This window comes from Tachysurus fulvidraco, chromosome 19, assembly GCF_022655615.1.
Source record: "Tachysurus fulvidraco isolate hzauxx_2018 chromosome 19, HZAU_PFXX_2.0, whole genome shotgun sequence".
Taxonomy (NCBI): Eukaryota; Metazoa; Chordata; class Actinopteri; order Siluriformes; family Bagridae; genus Tachysurus; species Tachysurus fulvidraco.
In genome coordinates this window covers 19,272,930-19,299,350 of record NC_062536.1, presented here as the reverse complement: position 1 = coordinate 19,299,350, position 26,421 = coordinate 19,272,930, and the positions used below count along the sequence as shown (strand labels likewise).

The following is a 26,421-nucleotide window of genomic DNA, read 5'->3' as shown; positions in this document are numbered from 1 at the left end:
TTCTTTCTTTTTCTTTTTATTCTTTTTCTTTCTTTCTCTTTCTTTCTTTCTTTTTATTTTTTCTTTCTGTTTTTCTTGTTTTCTTTCTTCTGTCTTTCTTTCATTCATTCTTTGTCTTTCTTTCATTCTTTCTGTCTGTCTGTCTTTCTTTCTTTCATTATTTATTTTTCTTTCATTCTTGTGCACATCTTGTGTTGAATATAAAAATGTAGGTTGGATTTTGTCGACTCTAATCTAATGTCAGAATAACACGTGTGTGTTTATACACACACACACACACACACACACACACACTATTATATTCAGTAAAATGTTTGCAGTCAGTTAAATATAAGAAACAGTTGGAGTTTAAAACACTGCACCGGATCGATGTGTTGTGTCGAGACAGACGTCTGTTTCATCACCGCTTCGTCTGAAGTCCCTCAGCTGCGTCTGCTCTCCTGCAGGAATTCGCTGTTTCCTGCCAAGTGGGCTGTGAACTTTAGCCCAGATTGTGCTTGCTCTTTGTCATTTAACCAGTCGGAGCATAAGCTCGCCGAGGCCGGTGTACGGTACAGAGATGAGAGAAGCAGAGCGTAATCCTGGCTGAGAGATTTCATACTGACACGTGAAATCTCACCTGAACACACACCTTTACAAACAGCCTGAAATAACAAAGATGTGGGGAATAATATCATATAAAACACAGGAGCCGAGAGAAAACAGCAAATAATCATCACTGTAGCAGCAATAAATGCTTTAACACCGGACACAAAAACACCATTAAAGAGTAAACCTGTGTGGTGATGATGCCCAGACATGACTGGAAGAAGGAACCCACACTGACACATGCCTGAGTCCTGACTACTCAGTCCTGAGTACTGACTACTGACTCCTGCTACTGAGTCCTGACTACTGACTCCTGACTACTGAGTCCTGACTACTGAGTCCTGAGTACTGACTCCTGCTACTGACTCCTGCTACTGAGTCCTGACTACTGACTCCTGACTACTGAGTCCTGACTACTGACTCCTGACTACTGAGTCCTGACTACTGACTCCTGAGTACTAAATACTGAGTACTGAGTCCTGAGTAGCTACTTAATCTATCAACACTTTGTGCAGTATAGAAAATAACGAGGAAAAAGGATTATGGACACACATGTTTACTTTAATATTTTAAAAGTAATCACATAAAAAACTGTAAGGAAGCAGTAAGTCCTCTTAGCCAATCTGTACAGAGACGGGATATTTTACTCAGCTACTATTAAACCTTAATGAATCTAAACAACCCCCAATAGCTGTCATAGGAACTGGAAGGAAAAATAGGAAATGTCTGAAAATGTCTGACTTTAATCTCTAAATTTGTGACGTATCTCTGATGTGCTGAAGTCTATCTTCTCTTTTGAGAGAGAGAGAGAGAGGAGATAGACAAAGAGAGAGAGAGAAAGAGAAGAAGGACAGACAAAGTGAGAAAAAAATAGACAGAGAGAGAAGAAAGATAGACAAGGAGATAGAGAGAGAGGAAAGATAGAGAGAGAGGAGAGAGAGAGAGAGAAGAAAGATACAGAGAGAGAAGAAAGACAGACAAAGAGATAGAGAGGAAAGTTAGACAGAGAGAGACAAGAAAGATAGACAGAGAGAAGAAAGGTAGATAAAGAGAAAGAGCAGAAGGACAGAGAGAGAGAGACTAAGAGAGAAAATAATAGACACAGAGAGAGAAGATAGACAAAGAGATAGAGACAAAGAGAGAGAGAGAAGAAAGATATAGACAAAGAGAGAAGAGAGATAGACAAAGAGAGAGAGAGAAGAAAGATAGAAAGAGAGAGGGAGAGAGAGCGAGATGTCATTTCATTTTCATGTCATTTTTACTAATAAATAACGCACTGTGGGTAAGTTACTGTAGTTTATGAGGCTTAGAACATGTTGGGACACGTCGTTAAAGGAAGTCATGAACTTCAGTGTGTCAAAGTGACTCCGCTGTTCATCATACTGTAAATATTAAACCAAACCTCATCATAAAGGAGCAGAAATTCATGGATTTAAAACACATTACATTACATACTTTTTTTATACCTTTCAAATCTGGTAAATAGAGCAGAAATTATATAAAGTATATAAATATAAAGTAAATGTGTCAAAATAAATCTAGAAATATTCCACACAGTTCTGCAGTAGAGCTCAAAACTGGAGTTCCATGTTTTTTTAGGACATTTTTAATCGTCTAGGAATTTTAGTCATTTCATTACTACAAGTCTGAACATGTTGAGTGTAAAGGAACATGTTGTTCTAAAATAAACTCTGAGTCGTTAGTAGACTTTTCAGGACAGGACATGGCAGTAGTGAGCTGCTCACGTGCCTCACGTCAATGAGCTGGATTACACAACGTAATCAGCCTTCTTTTTAGATGACTCAGTTTTCCTGAGGATTGTTTATACCGTTCCATGGACTTCTACACAAAGCTGAGAGTCTGAACTTTCAATGACAGAGTAAAGTCTTTTCATGTGACCACCAGGGTGTGTAGTTTACACAACAGTGACAACCTGTCTATAGACTATAGACCAGTGGTCCCCAACCTTTTTTTCGCCGCGGACCAGTCAATGTTTGATCATTTTACCGCGGCCCGCTCGGGGTGGGGGCTATACAATTAAATTAAAATTAATAATTTGAATTTATTTGTATTTAAACAAGGGGGGCACGGTGGCTTAGTGATTAGCACGTTCGCCTCACACCTCCAGGGTCGGGGTTTGATTCCCGCCTCCACCTTGTGTGTGCAGAGTTTGCATGTTCTCCCCGTGCCTCGGGGGTTTTCTCCGGGTACTCCGGTTTCCTCCCCCGGTCCAAAGACATGCATTGTAGGTTGATTGGCATCTCTGGAAAAATTGTCCATAGTGTGTGAGTGAATGAGAGTGTGTGTGTGCTTTGTGATGGGTTGGCACTCCGTCCAGGGTGTATCCTGCCATGACACCTGGGATAGGCACAGGCTCCCTGTGACCTGAGGTAGTTTGGATAAGCGGTAGAAAGTGAGTGAGTGAGTGTATTTAAACATGCGTTTTTAACTACAACACTAAATCAATGAGAACCCTGAGCTTGTTTCTTTACAACGAGACGGTTCCTTCTGGGGTAATAGGAGACAATGACACCCGAAGTGTGTCGCTTATGTCCAGTTTATTCCGTTGTTTTGTTTCGATTGCCGTCACTGCAGAAATCCCCGCTTCACACAGATAGCATGTCGGAAATGGCGATAGGGATGTAAGTGCTGTGGTGACAATCTCAGGGTATTCCACCATGACTTTAATCCAGAACACCGGCAGAGTTTCTAACTTTCTAACGACGTCTGTTTCGTGCTCATTTTTGCTAATTTGTGGGTTAAATTTGAGCAAACACGATATACACGTACACCAAGCACTGTTAAACATGACAAAGTACCGGTGAACAGAGAGAAGAGCGATACACACCTTCTCTCCACCAAAGCTACAACACCACTGCCGCTCGCAGCCGCTCAGCTCCAGACGTCACCCAAACCCAGCCCGATATCACGATATTTTGTGCATGCGCGGTATTGGTGCGTCTCTCAGCTCCCGGTTAACCTCTCCTCCATGAAAAGTCGCACAAACCCGAGAAACATACACCACAGTAAATAAAATGGAAATAATTTAATGTTCCTTGGGCGGCCCGGTAAAATTTGGTACTGGTCCGTGGCACGGGGGTTGGGGACCACTGCTGTAGAGTCCAGAACGTCTGGGGATTTATTCCTCATCGTGAGATTCCTTAGAAGTTGTAGACTCATTGAAATGTCCTTATTCTTATCGGCAGACATGTGTTGTCCTAAAACATTTTTGTCGAGCATGTGTTTCTAGATAGTTAAACGATATGTCAGTTGAATACAGACTAAATCTAAATAGAATAGAATGTAGAAAGAGCTTTGTGAGTCATTTATTCATCCTCATTAAACGCTTTATTCTGGTCAGGTTTGCAGAGACAATCTCAGTAAATATTATAATATTCATCCATTCATTCATTTTCTACCACTTAACCGAACTTCTCGGGTCACAGAGAGCCTGTGCTTATCTCAGGCGTCATCGGGCATCGAGGCAGGATACACCCTGGACAGAGTGCCAACCCATCACAGGGCACACACACACACTCTCATTCACTCACACACTCACACACTATGGACAATTTTCCAGAGATGCCAATCAACCTACCATACATGTCTTTGACCCAGGGGAGAAACCGGAGTACCCGGAGGAAACCCCCGAGGCACGGGGAGAACATGCAAACTCCACATACACAAGGCGGAGGTGGGAATCGAACCCCCAACCCTGGAGGTGTGAGGCGAACGTGCTAACCACTAATCCACTAACGTGCCCCCCTATTATAATAATATTATTATTATATTTTGACTCTCTACTGACTTCTGTATCGACTCTCAGATATATTTGACATACGGACTCAGACATACGGACATCTGTGCCTAGCCTTAGCCAAGAGTTTGTAAAACTATTGTAATTGTTAGACATTGTTTTTTTTTCGTGTAAAACTTTGAGATAATCACTGTCGCAATGGACGAATAAAGCCAAACGGTTGCAGTAGAGACATGTAGTGGGGAAGGATTTGGAAATGTGACTCCACCTTGACACCATTAAGACTCATTTTCACTAGTCCTGGTGTCTTGTACTCGACAATGGTGTTGTCTTGACCTGGACTCTACAGTCCCATAGCTCGTACCTGCACCACACGCACTTACATGTCCGTAAACCTACAGGCAGTAAATAGCTTCTCAGCGGTGGTCCATGAGGTGGTGATTAAAGTGTCACATGGGCTTCAGTCAACAGACCTAAAGTGCAGCTTTATGGCCAATTGATGCATGATGAAGGTCATTTTTTAGAGGTAATGAGTGATCTTTCATTTACACTCTCACAGATCTCTATAAAGCCTTTAATCAGTGTATAAACACCCTGCATCGCCTTTCAGATCTAATTAACACACCTTTAGATGATTTGTTTGAACACGATTCGATCAGAATATACGTTATAACCCGTTTAAAAACCTTTGCTTTAGAAACCTGAATGTTTTTATTAGGATTACATTAATAAAAACAACTATAGTATATATATGTATATATATATGCAACAGGGTATATACCTTGCGCGCGCTTTGTTGACAGCGCGCGTGCGAGCGACAAGTGCGCGCGAGCTGATTTCAAACATTCAAATTTTAACCGTCCACCATCAGAGGTCGCGCTCGCGCAGTCTCGCGGCGGAAGTTTGCTACGAAAGCGAAAGGTAGGACAGGTTTAGCTTTCGGCTAACTCTTAATTCGCGTTTTAATACGATTATAAATCATACGTGTTGTCGGAGGACGTGTCTGGGACGTTTAATATAAATGTAAACTATCGGTTTTATGTTCGCTAGCGTTTAAGCTAAAAGCTAAGCTAGTTAACGCGCGCTGACGTGTGGAGGCCCGAAAGCCTCGGGTTTTCCCGTGGAACTTATCCGGCTTTCCTGTGGAGGTTGTCGGCTTTCGTGTGGAACTTATCCGGCTTGTTACGTGTTAGCCGTGTTGAGAGTTTCTAACACTGACTGACTGACTGCTGCTGCTGTTAATAATAATAATAATATTATTATTATTATTATTATTATTATTAACACTTTAACACGCTTCAGATAGTTTATAGTCATCGTAGTTTATAGTTAATGCTTGTGTGATACAAGCATAAACAGCTAGCGAGATAACTGCTGCTATTGCTAACAAGCTTTGTATCACAGTTCATTTTATCGACAGTTATACTGGGACTTTATTTATAGTAGCGTTTGTTGACATACCCGTCAGAAAAGTAAATAAAACGTATTATTCTTCACGCAGAACGTTTTACTGGAAGGTGATAATGCGTTTATGGTGAATTAAAGTGCACATTAATATATAGGAGATAGATTTGTTTACTGAACCCCAAACACATGATGTAATGTATCTGTGGGCAATGCGAAGTGTTAATGTTTGAGCTGTTATGGCTGTGTTGTCATTACTCAACACCGGAGGTTGGCTTTAAACCCGCCCTATAACTGAGACATGTCCGGGCATGTAGCGTGTGACGCCGAGCAGCACCGAGGCTCATACTAGTGTGCTAAGCAGAACAGTGTGCTAAGCAGAACAGTGTGCTAAGCAGAACGCACAAAACTATTATTATTATTATTATTATTATTAGTAGTAGTATTATTAGTAGTAGTATCGATCTGGTTCTTTCATCATGGTCACTTCAACACTCCGTCTGAAACACCAGACTTCCACATGCTGCTCCATCCTGGTCGCTATGGTAATCTCATGATACTAGTTAGTAGGTAAGCTGAACAATCATGCTTGGACATGTTGAGTTTTTCACGACAATCTACAGTCTCCGCCCTCAAACACATCGGAGACTCTGTCATGCTAGTCCTGACATGTCTCTCTCTCTCTCTCTCTCTCTCTCTCTCTCTCTCTCTCTCTCTCTCTCTCTCTCTCTCTCTGCCCATTTAAATCCCTGTGTCCCACACTCAGACCTTCTCACTCAGAAGGCTGAGGCACTTTATGTACAGATGAAGAGTATATATTATATATATATATATAGCAGATTATTTATTTGATCCAGGTAAGGTGCTGTGTTTCGTGCCAGGGGTTTCGTGCTGTATAACAAGCTGTACTTATTTCTGAACTTATTGTTTCTTGTGTGTTTTTTAATAATAATTTTTTTTTCTCTCCTTCTAATCCACAGATACTCACCATGACTACAGAAAATTGTCTGAGCAGCGCACAGATCAACAAGATTGACAATGAAAAGTTGGTGAGTTTAACTAGCCTCCAGGAAGCTGTCTGAATCTTAAGAGCTGTGATGTCAAACTTTTATTAATTTCTGTTTCATTTTCTGCAGGTAAGACCTAAAGTGCAATTACAAACCCTGTTAAAAGATGCAGGGGCAGATAAGGACGTTTTCACCATGAAGGAGGTAGGAGAGTGGCATATGCTGGGAAAATGGTCTTTACCTGTCACTTTGTTAAACCTAATGTTAATTCTGTTCTGGCACAAGATTTTATCATAAGTAGTGTTGTGTGATACGATATCGCTGTTGTTGTAAACACTGCAAAGTGTTTATATATCATTTCCGCCAATAGGTGCTTGTGTGCACACTTTTGTAATAGTGCTTTATAAACATGACTCTTTGTTATGCATAAATATTGTAATGCATGGCATGTGAAGTAAAGTGTTTTAAGTTCAACTATTTTATTTAATATGTACAAAATAAGTCTGAGTTAAACAAGACTGTGTTCTCATACCCTTTAGACCTTATTTATGTTTACAGGTTTAAAACATTTTTAGCATGGTTCTGATCTTTTAGTTTAGAACTTGAATGATAAATTAAGTGCTAATAATATTTAATAATATAATAAACTTTACATAGCACCTTTTAATAAATTGTAGTATATATTACTTCTGGCCCTTCAAGGACAGGTGTTATGGAGTTCTTGTTGTTTATTGAAACACTTTATGCAGCCGGAACTTTACGGTCTGTCCTGGAAGATATAAATAATCAGCACTCTCGGGTTTCCGTTCACCGTCCGTCAGACTAGTTCAGTCAGCACTAACTACATCTTTAACTTCTCTTTTGTTGTTAGAACTGTAGCCTTGCTTTTTGCATTTTTTAGTGCTCGTGGGAACAAAATATTCTTATCAGTCTGTATAATGCAGTGTAATTGTATTATTTAGAAGATATTTTAATGTCTATTCAAATGGAGTGATTTGACTATAACTTTTTTTGCATAAGAAGTATTCTGATTGGCTGGCTCAGTATTTTTTTTAACCACATGCATGGTGTATGTGTCACTTAGTGTGGTCTTGTGGAATGAGTTAGTCATGAAGGTTAGTCACTAATGATTTTCTGTTTGAAACATGAAGGAAACCATATAGATGGGTCGATATACAAGTCTAAATAAAATGACTTGCCCATTTCTAGGAACATCTATTAATGGCTCACTTTAATGTAGACGACTTCTTTTCATGCATTTATTTTGCCATTTCTTTTCACTCTTCATCTGGAAAGGTTTTTTTAGTGCTTAAGAGTAGTCATGAAATGGTTTTCTCTTTTCAAAACAGGAACTAAGGCTGGGACGTTGTCAAATAACTTCCTTTATTTGTATTAAGATTAATTAACGTGCAGTGTATCCACGTATTGTACAAGTAGTGACAAATAATTTTAAGGTGTTTATGTAAACCAAAATACATAAATACTCAGGAAGGGTGATTCCAATCACCACGATAATTGAGGTCATTTCTAAGATGAAGGACACACATGAAGATCCGTTGGTTTTCTAATGATACACGACATGCATCACACAACCAAATATTAAGAAGTGGTGTAAAAAGTTTTCTGTTCTATATAAATGGCAGTGATATCTGAGAAATGTTCTTCCTGTCATAATTTACAACATTATCAATCTCGTAGTGTCGTATCATCCAGCCCTGCTACCCTGCATGGTGATATTACAGTAGTCACTTTAATCATGATGTATCTGTGGATCTCTATTAAAGTTGTGTCTGTGTGATTCAGGTTATGTTCTACCTGGGAAAGTACATCATGAGCAAGGAATTGTACGACAAGCAGCAGCAGCACATTGTGCACTGTGGAAACGACGCTCTCGGTGCTGTGCTCGGAGTGACCAGCTTCTCCGTCAAAGAACCACGGTGTGTATCTCATTAAAAACATCAGCAACTGCTGAACAGCTGAAACAGCCGTAGTGCTCGTGACTTCGGGGAATGTAGGGCAGGGTTAACAAAGTGACAGGTGGTGTGTTTTTTTGTTTGTTTGTTTTTTCTTTTCTTTTCTCGCTCTCTCTTTATCTGAAAACGAAACCTTTTCACAGAGTAACAAACCCACGTGTCTTTTAGTTACTGGTTTAAATTTCTATAAAGTGGCATTTTGCATTCAGAACATTCTCAAATAAATCTTTACAGGATGAGAGAATGTTTATTATTAAGTTGTACAGGATTTTATTTTTGAGTTCTTTGTCTTTCCAGAGCTTTGTTTGCAATGATTTCTAAAAATCTCATAGCAGTGAAAATTCCAGGTACAAACATTTTACCTTTTTATTGCTGACCTCTTTATAAAGATATTTATATGTTTAAACTGAAACCAGTTTTTACTAAAAAGTTTTACTAATTTTTTTAGCTGTCTGTTTTTTTATTCTTTCACAGAGTCTCAGTCAACATTTAGAGAACGTAGAGCTCTAGGCGAAGCTGACCGAGGGCCAGAGGTAAATACGACGAACACATTCTGTCTGACTGCTTAAAGGAATATAGTCTTTCGGAGTGAGAAGAGATTTCCTCTTTAAAATATATACGTTAAACTGCATATACACATTGCTATAGGTCTGCTGTTTTATCCAGATAAACCGGTATAGAGTTTTTTTTCCCAATTTCCTGAAATCCCAATATAGAATATTTGTCATCTTGGTAAATAGCTGGAAGTTGCAGAGATTGTTGCTGTCTCTTATCAGAATACGGTTAGCTCAGTTTGCTCATTTAATTTAAACCCAACGCTGTTCTGAAGCCGAGCACACAACTTTGTAGCTTTGATGATTTAAAGGTTTTACATTTACTTCCGTAGTTGGGAGAAATCGAACTAGACGAATGTGAATGTAAGGTTAGACTTAGCAGTGGGACGGAATCTAAATAATGTTTATGTGCCTTAGGAGACAAACCCGTTATCATCTACTTCCACACCACAGCAGCAACAACAGCGCAGGAGACGACGGAGCAGCGATCCTGGTAAGCACACACACACGAAGCACTAACACAGATAAGATACAGACATAGGACTGGGACGTGTGTGCGTCCTGAAGGTGTATCGAGTCAACGTCGATATCCTCAGGAGTTTGCAGGAATATTAATGTGTCAGCAAAGCAATAAAGTTGACATGTTCATCAGTCATGACATATCAGAGTCTGCTGTTCGGAAGAATGAAGTTTACTTCCATACTTTCACCGTTCACCCAAAAATTCCTTTGTTGCCGGTCTTTGATCATGAGTTGAACTCTGCAGGATTAAGAAAGTGGAGTTTGTCCAATCAATAACATGAAAAAAACAGATTAAGATCTACAGCTGATACAAATGCACAAGAGTGCGTGTGCATTTTTTTTGGACATGCCTGAGGTTGTGACATGTTTCCCAAATACGCTATAAAATGCTGACACTGTAGTTTAGGCGCGTCTAGAACCGAAACATGAGTCAAGCGAGTCGAGCGGACTCGTTAAACCGGACTCTGGACGCTCCTGTTTTCAGTTGTCTTATGAGCCTGCTGCTGTTGTGTGACAACTGTGTGGGCAGCATGTGGCAGTAACTCATGACTGCTGTCTTTATCCCCAAAGTCTGGAGGCAGTACAGAATGTGCTCAGATGACTGTTTTTCTTTTTTATTCAACGTTTTCGAAAGCTGTGAGACCCTCAGACAAAGACGGTCTGTTTCATCAGACTAGTTGAAAAAACATCTCGAGAATAGATCATCGCTCCAAGCGTTTTGCAGTCAAGCAGTTACCTGGATATAACAGATGTACAAGCTGCTCAGAGTAATCATTAATCTGGTAATTAAACTTATAAATTAATGTTGGTTTTTTTTTTGGTCGTCTTTCAGCAAACGTCTCCGCAGAGGAGGAATCCGGCGAACCACGGAAGAGGCACAAGTCAGACAGCATCTCCCTGACGTTTGACGACAGTCTGTCATGGTGTGTGATCGGAGGCCTGCGCAGAGAGAGTGGGAGCAGCGAGTCTTCAGTATCACACAGCAATTCGGTTAGTTCATCACACCCTCATCCTACATAAGCTTATAGAATACACAATGCTGATCAGTATGTAAGGAGTAAAACTCTTCAGCACATGTAGGTACAATTTTAACTGATTAAACAATGACATGTTCTACTTATTTTTCTGTTTATAGTAGCAAAATAAAACACTTGTGAAATAGATGGCTGGTGTTTATTAATTTTAACTCATGGCCAATTTTGGAATCAAAGGTGGGGTATCTGATGTTTGAAAGCCAATGTTGACCTTTGAAATCACCAAAACAAACACGCCCCTAAACCAAACGGGTCCCACCCCTGTATCGATAGCTCCGCCCACACATACATACGTAACCCAGGCAACTACTGGAAAGAAACGTGTCTTTATCATTGCTGAAGGGAAGAACAATACGATTGTAGATAAACAAACAAGCAAAAATGCCACACAAGCATAATCATGTAAAGGACAAAGGCATATATTAGTTCTGTGTAACAAAGCAAAACCAACGTTACTCACCTATCGAGAAGGAAAAAAGCGCCTCGGCGTCTTAAGTAAAGTCGGCCACGTATTCACAGGTCGGAGTTTCCCGAGTCGATAACTCCTGAGCTAAACGCTGTTACTACACAAAACGCGGTTGTAGCTGCCTCTCTACATTACTACGATAGAAAAGAGGTGTTATTTGTGTAGTAACAGCGTTTAGCTCAGGAGTTATTGACTCGGGAAACTCCAACCTGTGAATATGTGGCCGACTTCCTGCTCCTTCAGTTCTCTCCAGCGCTGGAAAGCTGATCCTATATTAACACGTCCTACTTCTTGCCTTATCGTAAGTCTTTCTTCTCTTTCTTTCTTTGTTTTTATCCTCCATATCGATGTTAAAACCACTTTCTGCTAATGTCACACATGCGCACCGAACACTCTCTCCGCCCATATCGACAAGACACGCCCCTTTCTGCTCATTGGCTACACGTTAGTTTTGTTTTTGTTTAGTTTGTCGTCCCGACTCAGTTTTCTGAAGCGTTTCTCAAACAACGGAGACCCCACCTTTTAAATAGCTGCGATCAGTCAGTACTGAGCAGCCTTAGTTCACAACCTCGAGGGTTCCTGATTTCCCTGCACACACTAAACTGGGGATTTAGAACTCGTTCACTTTACAGCATTCCTCCATTTTGGACCCTGTTCCTGACCGACTTGTCTGTCTGTTCCACAGGATGTAAGTAGATCTCTCGGTAGTGGGAGCGAGGAGAGTGACGATTCGGACTCCGATAACTTCAGTGTGGAGTTTGAAGTGGAGTCTATAGATTCAGATGCCTACAGCGAGAACGACGAAGACTCCATACCTGGAGAGGACGAGGTTTTAACTCTTCTCATGCATGTGTTAAAATAATCACCACTTTTAGCTTTATGCAAATAAACTCCTGCTTCTAGAACGTGTCTGAGCAAGGAACAGATAACAAAGCACACAGCTCCATCATGTGGTCGTTGGTTGTAAGTGCAAGCTGGACAGTGGGCTTCTAGTTAGTTATCTGTTTATAACAAGGCACACAGCTCCATCCTGTGGTCGTTGGTTGTAAGTGCAAGCTGGAACTGTGGGCTTCTAGTTAGTTATTTGTTTATTTTGAATATTTAGAAAGTTGATTTTGGCTTTTATTAATTCTTACTTTTTTTTTCAACAGGTCTATGAAGTTACAATCATTGCAGAGGATGAGGATTCATTTGATGAAGATACAGAGATCACTGAGGAGGTGTGATTTTTTTTTTTATTGATCATTTAAAAATTTTTTTAGTTAAACTGCATTTATAACATGTAGCCCCTTTAATCGTATAATATTTGACCGTCTTAAGCCACGCCCACTTCACATTCTCGTGTAATGTTTAGGGCAGCAGCTATTGATTGATTATTTTATCATTTTCCATGGAGTAATTGGATCAGAATTACTTTTTGTTACAGAGGATATGTTGCTATAATAATGTCATTTTTAATCAGCTTTATTAACATTTCTAAAGGAATCTTGTTTATTTCATTTATTAATAAGGTTTTTATTAAATATGCAAATTTACATAATGCAATTAATAAATAGTTTGTTGTTGAAATGTCTTATCTGGCAGAAATGACCAGGACTTTACTGTTGTAAATATAAATGAATGTTTGACTAGTTCCATGTGCATATTGTGTTTGGATGTGAATTTTGTGTGTGATGAAGATATGATCGTGTGTATGCACTGATTCAGGACTACTGGAAATGTGCTGAGTGTGAAGAGCTGAACCCTCCTCTCCCACGCCACTGCAAAAGCTGCTGGAAGGTTCGTCCAGGATGGCTTCCGGAGATTAGCTGTGCGTCTGAGAACCCTGGCAATGACATGCACGATGACGTGCAAACCGTCACCGCCTGTGTCAACACAGACCTTGAAGCCAAAGCACCGTGCGCCGAATCTCCTACTCAGACCATCGAGCCGGACGAAGGTATGGACGTCCCTGACGGCAAGAGCTTGCGTTCACAGAGCACCTCCTGCTCAGACTCACAGGGTTCGTCTGTCTGCTACTCACTACCATCCACCTCCTCCAGCCAGGAGGAAACCCCCGAGCTGGAGCGCACCACCAGTTTGAGCAGCACAGAGTCATGTCTGCCAACATCCTGTCTGGAGCCCTGCGTCATCTGCCAGAGCAGACCCAAGAACGGATGCATTGTCCACGGACGCACCGGACACCTCATGGCCTGCTACACCTGTGCCAAGAAGCTTAAAAAGCGCAACAAGCTTTGCCCCGTGTGCCGGGAGCCCATTCAGTCCGTCGTCCTTACTTACGTCAGCTGAGGGAGAAACTTACACGCACGCTGTTTATTTACCTCACTGACCTTTTAATGCTGCAGCATTCTACGCTTCTCACTAGCAAGAGACAAAGCGGCTGTTCGTTCTCATGCGTACTAGTACGTTCTAGTGTAAACACAGCTAGTATAATTAGTTTGCTTTGCTAAAGTGATCTAAATTTGTAGCTGGTGTGAAACAGAGGAACAGAGCAGATGTTAATCAAACAACAGGGAGCTTTAAAAGCTGGATTTGTTTCCTGCTAGCGTGAATGCTGGGTAACAGATTAAACACACGAGGCGTTAAAACAACTATTTCTTTGTTTACAAATGATCTATTTAAAAGTTGAACCCGAATTATACAGAGGTGCAATATAAATAGTCCTCTTATGATGCCTCATAGGCAAATTAAAGGAGCAGTGTTTAGGCGAGTAATCATAAGGGTGAGAGAGAAAAAAATCCCTCTTGGCTCAATCTGGTCAGCTGATATTAAAGCCGGTCATCTGCGAGAAATTAAAATGTATTAAATCAGCAGAAAAACATACTGCTGTACACCATATAACATTTATATGAAGTTTATTGTGTCCCTTGTTGCCAGGGCACTCGCTCTTTACTCTCCCACAGATTTCTCGCACATAAACCTGCTCTGGATTTGCTCTCAAATCTTCTGCGTTGTGTGTTTTTATTTAATTTTTATGATCAACGCCACGTTGATTTAAAAAGTAGGTTTTTTCAATAACAAATTACAAACACATTTAATCTATATGTAAATAGTATAATGTTCTCTCTCTTTTTTTTTTTTTTTTTAAATCAATATCTATTTATAAACTAAATATATAAATTATTTATGTTCATTTGAGTGAGGTGAGAAATGTTCTTATTTGGGGTGTTTGTTTAGATTAAGTTTGTGATGTAGTTTAATGTTCCACATAAACAGAGCTATATGAAGGCGTCAGTAACGGAGAGTTCACATCAACAAGTTCACGGGTCATGTTTGATCTTACAGACTGGATGTGGTTACTGACATGTTTATGTTTTAATTTATACTAGTTAAATATGGAGCAATGTTGGGTGTGTTATTTTGAACACTGGAATGTTTTGAAGTGTTCTTATTTTCACTAGGTTTGTGTGGAATAAATTTAGCTCTGTGCTGTCTGTTTATTAAGTAAAGGTTTGGTCTCACAGTAGCTTTACGGAGATTTTGAGTGGCTCATGAGACGTGTGGACTCGTCCCTCATGTGATTAACATCAGGAGGAAACCTGAAAAGGAACCAGGTTCAAAAAGGAACCCATTTTGTTCTGGGTCACACAGAGCATGTGATTATAAAGCAACGCTCTTCTACAGCTGTGTGTTAAGAGTTCAGCAGTGCTGTGGGTTTAGAACACAGAGTCTTAATACATACTTTATGATCCTGTTTCAAGACCTCACTCTCTTCTCTCTCTCTCTCTCTCTGATGGAGTCTCTCTCTCTCTTCTCATCTCTCTGATGGAGGGCTTCTCTCTCTCTCTGATGTAGTCTCTCTCTCTTCTCTATCTGTTGGAGTGTTTCGGTCGGTCTCTTTCACTCTCTTCTCTCTGGAGTGTTTCTCCTCTCTCACTGATGGTGTTTCTCTCTCTCTCTCTCTTCTCCTCTCTCTGATGGAGTGTTTGTTGCTCTCTCTTATCTTTCTGATGGAGTGTAGTGATGCAGTCAGTTCAGTTTTTTTTATTACACCAAAGCTCTACGACATGCATATACATATATTTTTCTTTCCAACAACAGGTTCCTTCTTTTTTTATCTAAAACTGATGGAAATAACAGAAGCAAATTCTGTGTTCATGTAAATCTAAAATATAAATATCTGCCACAGGGAAGTTTCATCAACTTGGACAGAAAATGTGCATCTTTAACTTAATAACCGACGTGTTCCCAACATCACTCACCATTCTGTTCTGTCTTTTACTGTATGTGTACTGTATGTTTAGAAGCTACCAGTGTTCTGCATATTATTTCTGCCATTTTTAAAAATGTGTTTGAGCAGTTTGGTGTGTGACTGTTTTGATTGGGTCGTCTGCTTCTCTGGGTTTACTAACTATACAGATAAACCCTTATCTTTTTATATATTGTACTACAATTTTCTCTTCTCCCTGGTGCCTTGACATCTTCACTTTATTGCGTCTACTTGTTAGCGACCTCTAGTGGACACCGCTGGACTAGTTGATAGAAATTCATCACTCTCCAGCAGGAATATTTCCATTGAATATTAAGTTAATCAGGATCGTCTTCACACATGAACACAACTTTTATAGATTCTGAAGCTTAAATACAGTCACCAGAAGTAAAAAGCTAACATTCTGAAGGCATCACAAGCACCAAGCTTGAAGTCTCATTGTTTATTTAAAATCATGTTCTCTGATAAGGAGCCTGTCAGAACACGAGGTGTTTTATGAGATAAGATACAGACCCATATACAGGAATAACATAGAGTTTTTTTTTAGATAAAAAATATAGAGTGGCGTATAACAGATTATTTCTATGTTGTCCAATAATACGTAATTCTGCACAAAGCCACTAGATGTAGCCACTAGAGATGGTTGTTAACTTCAGAAGAGCACAGAGCGACCACTCTCCGCTGAACATCGACAGATCATCCGTAGAGATCGTCAAGAGCACCAAATTTCTTTGTGTTCATCTAGCGGAGAACCTCACCTAGTCACTCAACACCAGCGTCATCACCAAGAAAGCCCAGCAGCGTCTCTACTTCCTACGAAGCCTGAGAAAGGCACATCTCCCTCCCCCCATCCTGACCATGTTCTCCAGAGTCACCATTGAGAGCATTCTGAGCAGCTGCATCACTGTCTGGTTTGGAAACTGTACGATCTCGGATCGCAAAACCCTGCAGCGGATAGTGAGGACAGCTGAGAAGATCGTTGGAGTCTCTCTTCCCTTTATCATGGACACTTACACCACACGCTGCATCCGCAAAGCCAACAGCATTGTGGATGACCCCACACACCCCTCACACACACTCTTCACATCACACACACTGTTTACCCCACACACCCCTCACAAACACTCTTCACCCTCCTGCCATCTGGAAAAAGGTCCCGAAGCATTCAGGCCCTCATGACCAGACTGTGTAATAGTTTCAACCCACAAGCCATCAGACTCCTTCATAACTGAACTGTACTGAGCACAACACACACACGCACATCATCTGTATGGACTGCACAGACCTACACCAAATACACACACTGACACATCAACACACACTGTTTACATGCTGCTTATGTCCATAAAACTCTTTACATGTTGTTTTGCACACGTTTTTGCTCTTTTGCACAAACTGTCCAACATTTCAGTCATTTTGCACATACTGTACAATATTTCAGCAGTTTGCTGTTTTTGCACAATTCTATATATTGTCCCAAGGACCTGCTGCTAAGAAACTGTTCATTCTAGTATCACTGCATGAAATATTGGTTGAACATTCAGTATTCCCACACAGTATTTACACTGGTTGGCGCTGTTTCTGTTTATCTTTTGTGTATTGTATTTTTTGTACATTTTTGTATTGTCTTATAACTTTTTGTCTTAGTCTTTTGTCCTGCACTGTCTTGTCTGTCTTTTTGTCTTGTCCTGCACTGTTTGCACCAGTTTGCACAGATGCACTTTATGTATCTAGGACTACTTACTAAGTCCTTATAGCTCTGTCTTTGTTTTATGTAGCACCATAATCCTGGAAAAACATCTCATTTCCCAGTGTACTGTAACAGCTACTGTATATATGGTTGAAATGACAATAAACGCTTCTTGACTCTTGACGTGACTCTTGACTTGAGATTTCTCACTTGGATCACGTTTCACTGATCGAAAAATATTTTGTATTATTAATAGAGAAAACAAATTAGTCAGTTGGGATTAGTCACACTATATACAAGACCTTTAGGTGTATAATGTTCATGGCTTATTAATAAGAAAATAAATGTTCAGTAAAATCTAAGCCTCGGCTCTATATTATTTAATTTAATACTAAGTTAGAATTAAAAATATGAAATGTTATGTGCCTCAAAACTATAATAAATACATCCTTAAGATAATTAATATACAGTTAATAAGAATAATCAGGAATTGTTTGTATGTTGGGGGGCACGGTGGCTTAGTGGTTAGCACGTTCGCCTCACACCTCCAGGGTTAGGGGTTCAATTCCCGCCTCCGCCTTGTGTATGTGGAGTTTGCATGTTCTCCCCGTGCCTCGCGGTTTCGTCCGGGTACTCCGGTTTCTCCCCCGGTCATGCATGGTAGGTTGATTGGCATCTCTGGAAAATTGTCCGTAGTGTGTGAGTGTGTGAGTGAATGAGAGTGTGTGTGCCCTGTGATGGGTTGGCACTCCGTACAGGGTGTATCCTGCCTTGATGCCCGATGACGCCTGAGATAGGCACAGGCTCCCCGTGACCCGAGAAGTTCAGATAAGCGGTAGAAAACAATGAATGAATGAATAAATATTTGTATGTCCAAAGGTGTATGTGTGTGCATTAGTGAGTTAGTGTGGTGTGTTTTCTCTGGTCCACAGTGTGTGTCATTGTGCTGTATCACATCCTCCCCCTCAGCACCTGCAGTCACTCCCAGCTGCAGCAGTGTTTCTCTGTGCAGTCTCACTGACCGAGGTTTTTGTACGACGCTCTAACACTGTGTGAACACATGGATACTGTTATAATGTTTACTCTGACAGTAGTAATCTCCTGTATCTTCAGTCTGGACTCCACTGATGGTCAGAGTGAAGTCAGTATTAGATCCATTGCCACCGAAACGATCTGGAATCCCTGACTGTCTGCTAGTAGCATAGTAGATCAGGGGTTTAGGAGCTTCTCCAGGTTTCTGCAGGTACCAGGCAAGCTCTTTACCATCATACACACTGCTACTGGTTTTACAGTTGAAGGTGACTGTGTTTCCTGGAGCAACAGTTTGCACTGAAGGAGTCTGAGTCACAGTCACCTGACCTCTGGATCCTGAAGAGAAACATAGATTGTGTTTCTGTGCTCTAAAGTGGTGTAGAATTAGTATGAAATGAAGTGTGTGAGGCTGTGAGTTGATGTTAAACTCTCACCTTGAGTCCAGAGGGCCAGTGTGCAGATGAAGACGCTGATCAAAGTCATGGTTGCTGTGGGTGAAGTTGCTGAGCAGCAGCTCTCAGTCATGAAGTGTTAAAGTCACAGGGCTATAAACACTCACAGAGCACTGAAGCATGGGCCACCAATGCAAAGTGTGTGTGTGTGCGTGTGTGTGTGTGTGTGTGTGTGTGTGTGTGTGTGTGTGTGTGTGTGTGTTTGTGTGTGTGTGTGTGTGTGTGTGTGTGTGTGTGTGTGTGTGTGCACTAGAGTGTGATGGAGGTTTTTGTACGATGGTTTCATTAGAATGTATCACTGTGGTACACTTTTGGTGGAGGCTCCAAACTCATTGTGAACAGTAAGTGTGTTTTCTTCTTTTTAAAACTAAACCAGTTTAGTTCATTACTAATTCCATGAAGAAATAAACTTAAACTAGATGATTTATGTTTAGAATGACATCATTGATGTTATTGTGTATTATTCTGCTGTGTTGAGGAAAACATTTCAGTATCAGAACAGATCCCATATAAATGTTCTTCAACATTCAACAAATACACAATAATTGATGTTAAATATGTAATAATGACACACTTGCTATATATTCAACATGCAATAACTCTGCAGTTACTCTATAATAAACATTTAATAAATATAGTGACTTTGTGCTGATGTCAAATCCAGATGAAAGCTGCTGTGTGTGTTTGTGTTAAACAATGAATATTTCTGTAATCAGCTCCATTTGGATTTGCTGCAGTTAAATATGCTGAAGGTTTGAACTATAAAGTAATAAGACTTGTTATGAGAAATGATTTTTCCAGATAAATGACAGTGTGGAACATGTTTGTTTTGTCTCTGCACTGAAACTGAGGTCCAATAATAATAAAGTACTCAATGAAACTCAGTCATGAAGTCAGACTTTATTAGACTTTATTACTCTGTAAGATCAGTCAGTTCCACAGAGTTACAGAAATATTTCAGAATCCTTTCTAACTGTGTGTGTGTGTGTGTGTGTGTGTGTGTGTGTGTGTGTGTGTGTGTGTGTGTGTGTGTGTGTGTGTGTGTGTGTGTGTGTGTGTGTGTGTGTGTGTGTGTGTGTGTGTGTGTTTGTGTGTGTGTGTGTGTTTCTCCTCTACAGCTGGTCCTGTGGTGAATCCCTCCGTGTCTCTGCTCCCTCCGTCCCTTCTGCAGACGTCTGATGGATCGTCATCGCTGCTCTGCCTGCTGTCTGGCTACTCTCCACAGGGGGCGCTGGTGAGCTGGACAGTGGACGGCTCCGAGGTGAAGAACGGGGTTCTGACCAGCGCAGAAGAAGAGAAGAACGGCCGTTACAGCCGCAGCAGCACCCTGACCCTCAGCAAAGACCTCTGGGAAAAGGGGGAGGAGTTCAGCTGTAAGGTCTCCCATAACAACGCCAATCATCCAGTCACGTTCAGAAAGAGTCAGTGTGAAGGCTAGTGGATCCAAGATAGAGTTTAACATAGAGCTGCTTATCATCCATCCTAAATAGAGTTTCAATTCTACACAATGCTGACATTTCTGTCTTTACTCTGTTCACTGTCCTGTTGCTCTTCCTGTAGTTTTTGCTGAAATAAAGCTGAGTTTTGGACGTTGTTTGTTCTTTTATTCCAGTTAATAGTGATGATCAGTGTGATGAGAGAGTGGGATTAGCTGTAGATTCAGTGCTGTGTGTTGTGCTTCAGTGAGTTTGACTGAAGGAAGTTGAACATCTGGTGAACTTTCTGCTCTATTCTGGGAGAAATGAAACTCTAAATGTAAATCTCACTTCCACCTCACTGCTCTCTCCTTAAGTGAGGTTTAATATGTAAGGTTTTATTTTTTTTTTCTTTCTATTGTTTAAAATTTCATTTTTATTCTCTATGATATCTTACATATTAAATGTTCTAACTGCAGTCTGCTGCATTGTTTATTTCCTGTAGGACTGAATCTGCCTCTCTAATAGCTCCTATAACACACCTCACACCTTCTGAACATCTGAATAAATAAACATTATAATTATTGTGACAGGACGGCTAATAGACACTAGAGAATGAGTGAAGGGGCAAACAGTGTTTATAGAAGTGAATAATAAGGTTGCAGGAACAGTGTGAGTGTTATTAGTGCACTTTCACTAGACAGACCTAAGTAAAGACCAAACCAGAAATCTCTGTGCTTCAAGACATGTGATCTACCTCCACACCACTGGGTGGAACAGATACAGGTGGAGCAGGAACACCTACAAACCAGTGCCAGGAAAAGGCAGGAAACCAAATGAAGGAGACACCAAACTGGATCACAAACAAAGGAATCTTTAATAAACTGGGACAAATTAAATATCAGAAGAGACAATAGACATGAGACACTTGGAACTCTTCAGAAAGGCTTGTTTTCTCCTGATAGCTATGAGATCGTTCTTGTGTTTTTTCTAACATATCTTTTCTTCTGATTTTTACTTTTTTTATTTCTTTTTGTTTATTCCCATTTACTCATGCAATGACTCAATTAGAACAATGCCTTCCAACACATCATGCATGATGTCAGTTGGATCCACATGAAAGTGATTGAGATTCTCAGTTAAAGGACAGGAACCTTTCACACCATAAGTTTGCCTAAATTCTCTGTCCTCTCTCACTACCTGCACGGGAGTCATGGGAGTCTTTGTCTCTGAATTGAAAGAAACCAGAATATACAACAGTGAAGCTCTCCAGGAATCCTGCAAGAGACTGAGCACCCAGATTAGCAGCAGCAACAAATAATACTGTACCTCTAACAGTTTTTACCTAGTTTCTCCTGGGAAACTCTGTTTTGCTCCAAAAGCTGTAGATCACAGATAAGAGGTTGCAGAAATGTTGCATAACCAAACTTTTTGACAGTGGAGGTATTGCATAGAAGAGCAAGCTGGACTGAGTTGAGGGTTGACCTACATTTTGCAGGTATGTTGGTAATGACCCAGTATACAGCACATATTTAGTGTGTCAGCTTTCATGTTCCTAGAGGATTTACAATTTGGAAATCATCAATGTAAAGTCCAAGAACTCATCCCTTGTAAGAAGAGAGTTTTCATTAAAGTACTGGCCATCTACACATGATCTGTATTCATGTAGCACATGGACTTCTTCTGACATAGCATGGTTTAATATGTCAGGTTGGTTAGGCAACTTCTGTATCATGGGAAGAACAGAGACATATTGTTGTAAGAATGGGACCTTTAGTATGATTAGGTAGAATGGATGATGAAGGAAATGAATGGTTAACGTCATGCTCAATAAAACAACCTTACCGATGCTATCCAACCTCAAACCCTTCTCTCATATTCCCATACAAAAAAAAGTACGATTCAGGCTACAAATACCAGGAAACGTAGAGCTAGGAGACAAAGACAAAGAGAAGCAAAAAAGAAGAGAATAGAACAAGCAGCAGCAGAAATAAAACAACTGGCGAACAAAATAAAGAATAAGAAGCTTGAAGAAATCAATGGATAAAACAGAATCTGACTCTGTACCGAGACGGAAATGAAGATTGGATCAAGATCAAGAATATTAAAGTGATTAAGTTTTCTTTCTTTTTTTTTTACTTTTCTTTTAAAATATGTACGAAATAATATTGCTTGTGTTCTTAAAAGATAAGATGTGCTCAGTATGCTATATGAAGGCTCTCTTAAAAAGTCAACCCTCAGTGCTCAGAGGATACCACTGACAATAACCCTTGAAGGAAACCACAACGTGCCTGGGGGAAGGACTTAGTTAGTAAGATGATATTGCAAGCTTGTGCTTTTTGAAAGGAAGTATAGCTCATAAGGAATACAACCGGTCGCTGACCACAGAGTTACCGACTTTGAGAGAAATGGTGGAGGATGTTGGTTTTGTGAGAGAGGAATGGAAAGGAATGTTGGTTTTAAAGTCTATAAGACTGCCGTATTGGTGAAAGGCTTGAAAATGTCTTGTCTTGAAGTACATTGTGTGTACTTTCTATTGTAGACAAGCTCAGTAAATGTAAACTCTGTGTATATCAAAAAACAAATGTGAGCTTACACTTGGAGAGTGTTTCTTGGTTTGTTATAATCTTTGGATTTTAATTACTTTTACTTTTCTAATACTGTTTGATTACGTATTTGAACAAGATTTTATTTGTAATTTTATTTTATTTTACTTTATATATATATTACACACATTTATGTGTATTACATTGCTTTTAATAAAAACAAGGCCTCCCATTGTGAGGACCCTGAAAAGACAAAAAGTTCTAAGTCTGTCTCCTTCATTTAAAGATTCAACAGGTAGAGAAATAGATTAGGTAGGGAAACTTGAAGAGGAACCTTTGTTAGAAGACCGAGGGACTTTGAAGGAAACCTGCGTTCAAGGTGAGACCAACTCTGATAGTCGATCTTGTGATTTCAAAACTAACCCGTGCAAACTAGGACACATTCCTTAGTGGGATTGAGGAAGGGTTTCCTACGCAATCCGAGGATCCATCTTTGGCAAAAAAAAGTCATGATGTTACTTTCTGATACAGCACTTGGAACATCTCTTACTCTGACTCTGACTGTGCAATAGTGGCTGTGATAGCTTATGAATTTGACAAAGTCATTAAGATTATTATTGCTAGGTTCATCACTCAGCTTCTTCTAACTCCTCTAAATCATCAGCATGTGATATTTTCTCTTAATCATCAGGGCTTATGAAATCTTGATCAACTATTTAAATCTCTGAGTTCTGTTCTTTGTGTACTTTACTCTTGTGGGCTCTGAAAGTGGAGTAGACAGCACTTCTCTGTAAGGACACATGACTTTATGATTTACTTTTAAATGTGCATTATGCAGGTGAGTGAAGTAATCAGCCTCAGAACAATACTCAGCAAACGCACATGACAAAAAGCTAAAGTTAACTGGTAAACACTCACAGAGCACTGAAGCATGGGCCACCAACTGCTATTCTGGGAAAAATGTACATGCAAATCTAACTTACACCTCACTGATCTCTCTCACTCTCTCTCTCTCTCTCTCTCTCTCTCTCTCTCTCTCTCTCTCTCTCTCTCTCTCTCTCTCTCTCTCCCGATTGTCTTCTGATTGTCGTCTGACAGTTATTCTGAATTAATAACCTTAATTCTAAAATCGTTCTGAATTAATAATCACACAGCAGGTCTTCAACACTACTCCTGAAAAACTGTCTGTAACTTTATAAGGAATCAGATTTACACTTAATTCATGTCATTTAGTCTGAGACAGAACAGCAGCAGTAGGAGGAGGACAATCCTACAGAGTACAGAGGATTCATAACTTTGTGAGATTTTACCAGAACAGATTAAACAAGTCCTGGATCCAGCTGCAATCATGAATCTGGTCTTTTATGAATTTCCAGCTGTTTAGCAGCTGCCTGATTTCAGCATTGAATGTATTTAAGGTGTCACACTGCACCCTGGTGGTTAAGATTCATGTAAATCTAGACACGTTTTTAACTTAATCTACATCCAACACAACTCCCATGATCCTCAGTGTGTAACTTCATCACATGATCTCCAGTCAAGCTGTTCACATTTACCTGATTACTAATGACACTCAGCTGTTTGTACTCACTCTACTCCCTTTAAATAAACATAGGATGTACCACAAAGCAGGATTTCAGGGTTAAACTCGTAACCCAAAGTGAAACAATACAGCTTTTAGGCTGGGCAGGTCACCATGGCAACATACTGTACACAGCTAACCTGTGGGGTATTCCAGAAAGTTTGGTTAACTTACCATTTGATAAATCATAACCTCTGGGTTGATTTACCCCAAACAGGCACACCATGAGTATGTCGGGTCCAAAACACCTGAGAAGAGTTAGTTTAATCAACCTCCAACTGGTTACCCAGAGTTTATGCGCGTGCACGGTGCATATATAAAGACATTTTCAAAGGATCGCCGATTTCACGAGTCACCATGGAAACTCAAAGCGAAAAAAAGAGAGCGGCGTATTTCACAGAGGCGGAGTTGGAGGTTTTAATGCACGCTTATGAGGAATATAAGCCAATAATATTAAAAAGAAGCGATACAGCTGCATCGGCTAAAGCAAGAGAGTTGGCTTGGCAAAATATAACGGACAGAGTAAATGCGTGAGTGTATTAAATTACAAATTTGGTATTGGCTCCTGTTTTATTATAATGCAAAATAATGAAGTATGACTTATACATCCTTTTGAATATATCACTATGAAAGCATTTACTTTTCCTGCCATTTATTTGTTCAGTTTAAAATAATAATGTATATTTCTTATTTAATAAGGTGTAATCCTTCAGGAGCCACAAGAACTTTAAGCCAAGTCAAAATGAAACAAAAACATTCTGCAAAAAGGTAATATTTGATTACACAATTACCGAACTATTATTATAACAGGATTTAGTATATTCATTGTCATGTAGCTAATGGAAAGAAGACTGAAGCCCGTCTAACTGGCGGGGGCCCACCACCACCTCCCCTCACCCCATCTGAGGATCTGGCTCTGTCCCTTATTAAAGGGCGACCAGTTGTTGCTGGCCTTCCAGGGGGCAGTTCCTCGCACACACCATGCACCACAAGTGATGGTGAAAAAATGGTGAAATGTAAGTTTACCTCTATGATTTGTTTTAATTTTTTTCTCCTAATAAATTACTATCTCTGTCACTTAAAGGCTTTTTAAACAAGATTAATTTTTACGTAGGCTTATTTTATTTAACTGCATATGATGTATAGGCTACTGTGATCTTAGTCTGACATGTTACTCTTTTCATGTATTATTTTCTTTGTTAATATTGAGAATTTAATGGGTTGTGTGTTCTTATAGATACTGATGGACGGATTGTATTATTGGACCCTCCAGAAAGAACACAGTCTGTCACAGTTGTAAGTGATTTGTTGTCAGGTACCTTTAGTTGCTTTTAGGGTTTTTTTTTTTGTTGTTTTTTTTTGCCAGATAATGTATACTTTTCTCCTGTAGGATGAAGATGACGATGAAGAGACTACATCTGCTGTGACAGAAGTGGACAATGCTGGTAGATCCACTGAGGTATGATGCACACCATTATAATGTATGGCCCCTTTTTGCATTACAAACTGTCATTGTCCTTTCACAGTACATACCTAGAGATTTGCCCACAGATGAGGGACCTTCAACCTCAGCACACAATCTAAGCAGGGTAAGAATTTGTGTCCAGGTGTCCATATTTGAATTTTATTGCCTGACCAAACAATCTCATTCATTACATTTTTTCCACCTTCCTAGTTGCCAGCAAAGGAGCTGTATAAAGTCCATCTTCAAAAACAAATAAGAAAAAGTGACATGGAGATGGACCTTATACAGCTTCAAATGGAAGAGAAAAGGCTCCGCATTAAAAAGCAGCACTTGAAATTGAATTACTGGAGCATCGCATTAAGGTGAGAACTTGTCTGAATATTAATCTGTTGCATGTTAAAAGTGTTTCGTGTGTGTGTGTGTGTGTGTGTGTGTGCGTGTGTGTGTGTGTGTGCGTGTGTGTGTGTGTGTGTGTGTGTGTGTGTGTGTGTGTGTGTGTGTGTGTGTGTGTGTATGTATATATTATTATGGCAGACCAGTGCAAAAAAATTAATAAAAGTAATTTTGACAGATCCTGTCTCTCAAAAGTCTTCCGTCTCTGTTGGCCTCTAAAATCTGTAGGTGTTCCTCTGGGCCATCTTCCTCAATACAAGGAGGGTGGCTCTCTCCTCTTGTGAAGCACAACACAAGCCACTAAAATGTCGCATGCCCTCTCTGGACTAACC

General features: G+C 40.0%; 1 protein-coding gene, 2 long non-coding RNA genes and 1 gene segment (V, D, J or C); 3 read left to right on the top strand and 1 right to left on the bottom strand.

The window, feature by feature from the left end:
• The first annotated feature begins 5,174 nt into the window (after positions 1-5,174).
• On the top strand, positions 5,175-15,603 carry mdm2 (MDM2 proto-oncogene). Of its 3 annotated transcripts, none has more exons than XM_027166050.2 (11): positions 5,175-5,266; positions 6,730-6,798; positions 6,886-6,960; positions 8,560-8,693; positions 9,027-9,076; positions 9,204-9,262; positions 9,701-9,776; positions 10,637-10,794; positions 11,990-12,133; positions 12,456-12,524; positions 13,012-15,603. In XM_027166050.2, exons 2-11 carry the CDS (start codon positions 6,739-6,741, stop codon positions 13,591-13,593), a joined length of 1,407 nt encoding a protein of 468 aa, XP_027021851.1. In that variant the 5' UTR covers positions 5,175-5,266; positions 6,730-6,738; the 3' UTR covers positions 13,594-15,603. The 3 variants fall into 3 exon arrangements, with proteins under 3 accessions (XP_027021851.1, XP_027021857.1, XP_027021865.1); XM_027166056.2 differs by lacking the exon at positions 5,175-5,266 and adding an exon at positions 6,184-6,319; XM_027166064.2 differs by lacking the exon at positions 5,175-5,266 and adding an exon at positions 6,521-6,606.
• Positions 15,604-18,140: 2,537 nt separating this feature from the next.
• LOC113655567 lies at positions 18,141-18,859 on the bottom strand. The segment is given in 2 exon segments: positions 18,141-18,572; positions 18,671-18,859. Coding segments are annotated over 2 exon segments (417 nt in total).
• An 18-nt stretch (positions 18,860-18,877) lies between these two features.
• On the top strand, positions 18,878-20,936 carry LOC113655616. Of its 2 annotated transcripts, XR_007138610.1 has the most exons (3): positions 18,896-19,029; positions 19,807-20,889; positions 20,922-20,936. It is a non-coding gene; the product is annotated as an uncharacterized LOC113655616 (long non-coding RNA). The 2 variants fall into 2 exon arrangements; XR_003443755.2 differs by lacking the exon at positions 20,922-20,936 and having other exon boundaries at positions 18,878-19,029; positions 19,807-20,277.
• A 2,798-nt stretch (positions 20,937-23,734) lies between these two features.
• LOC125139575 lies at positions 23,735-26,421 on the top strand. The gene is made up of 6 exons (XR_007138613.1): positions 23,735-24,761; positions 24,931-25,247; positions 25,469-25,527; positions 25,622-25,690; positions 25,758-26,058; positions 26,318-26,421. It is a non-coding gene; the product is annotated as an uncharacterized LOC125139575 (long non-coding RNA).

Coding starts and splice junctions, on each gene's coding strand:
- mdm2 (XM_027166050.2), top strand. CDS start 6,739: ATGACTACAGAAAATTGTCTGAGCAGCGCACAGATCAACAAGATTGAC. Junction 9,777..10,636: donor ACGACGGAGCAGCGATCCTG/GTAAGCACACAC, acceptor GTCGTCTTTCAG/CAAACGTCTCCGCAGAGGAG. Junction 12,525..13,011: donor ATACAGAGATCACTGAGGAG/GTGTGATTTTTT, acceptor GCACTGATTCAG/GACTACTGGAAATGTGCTGA.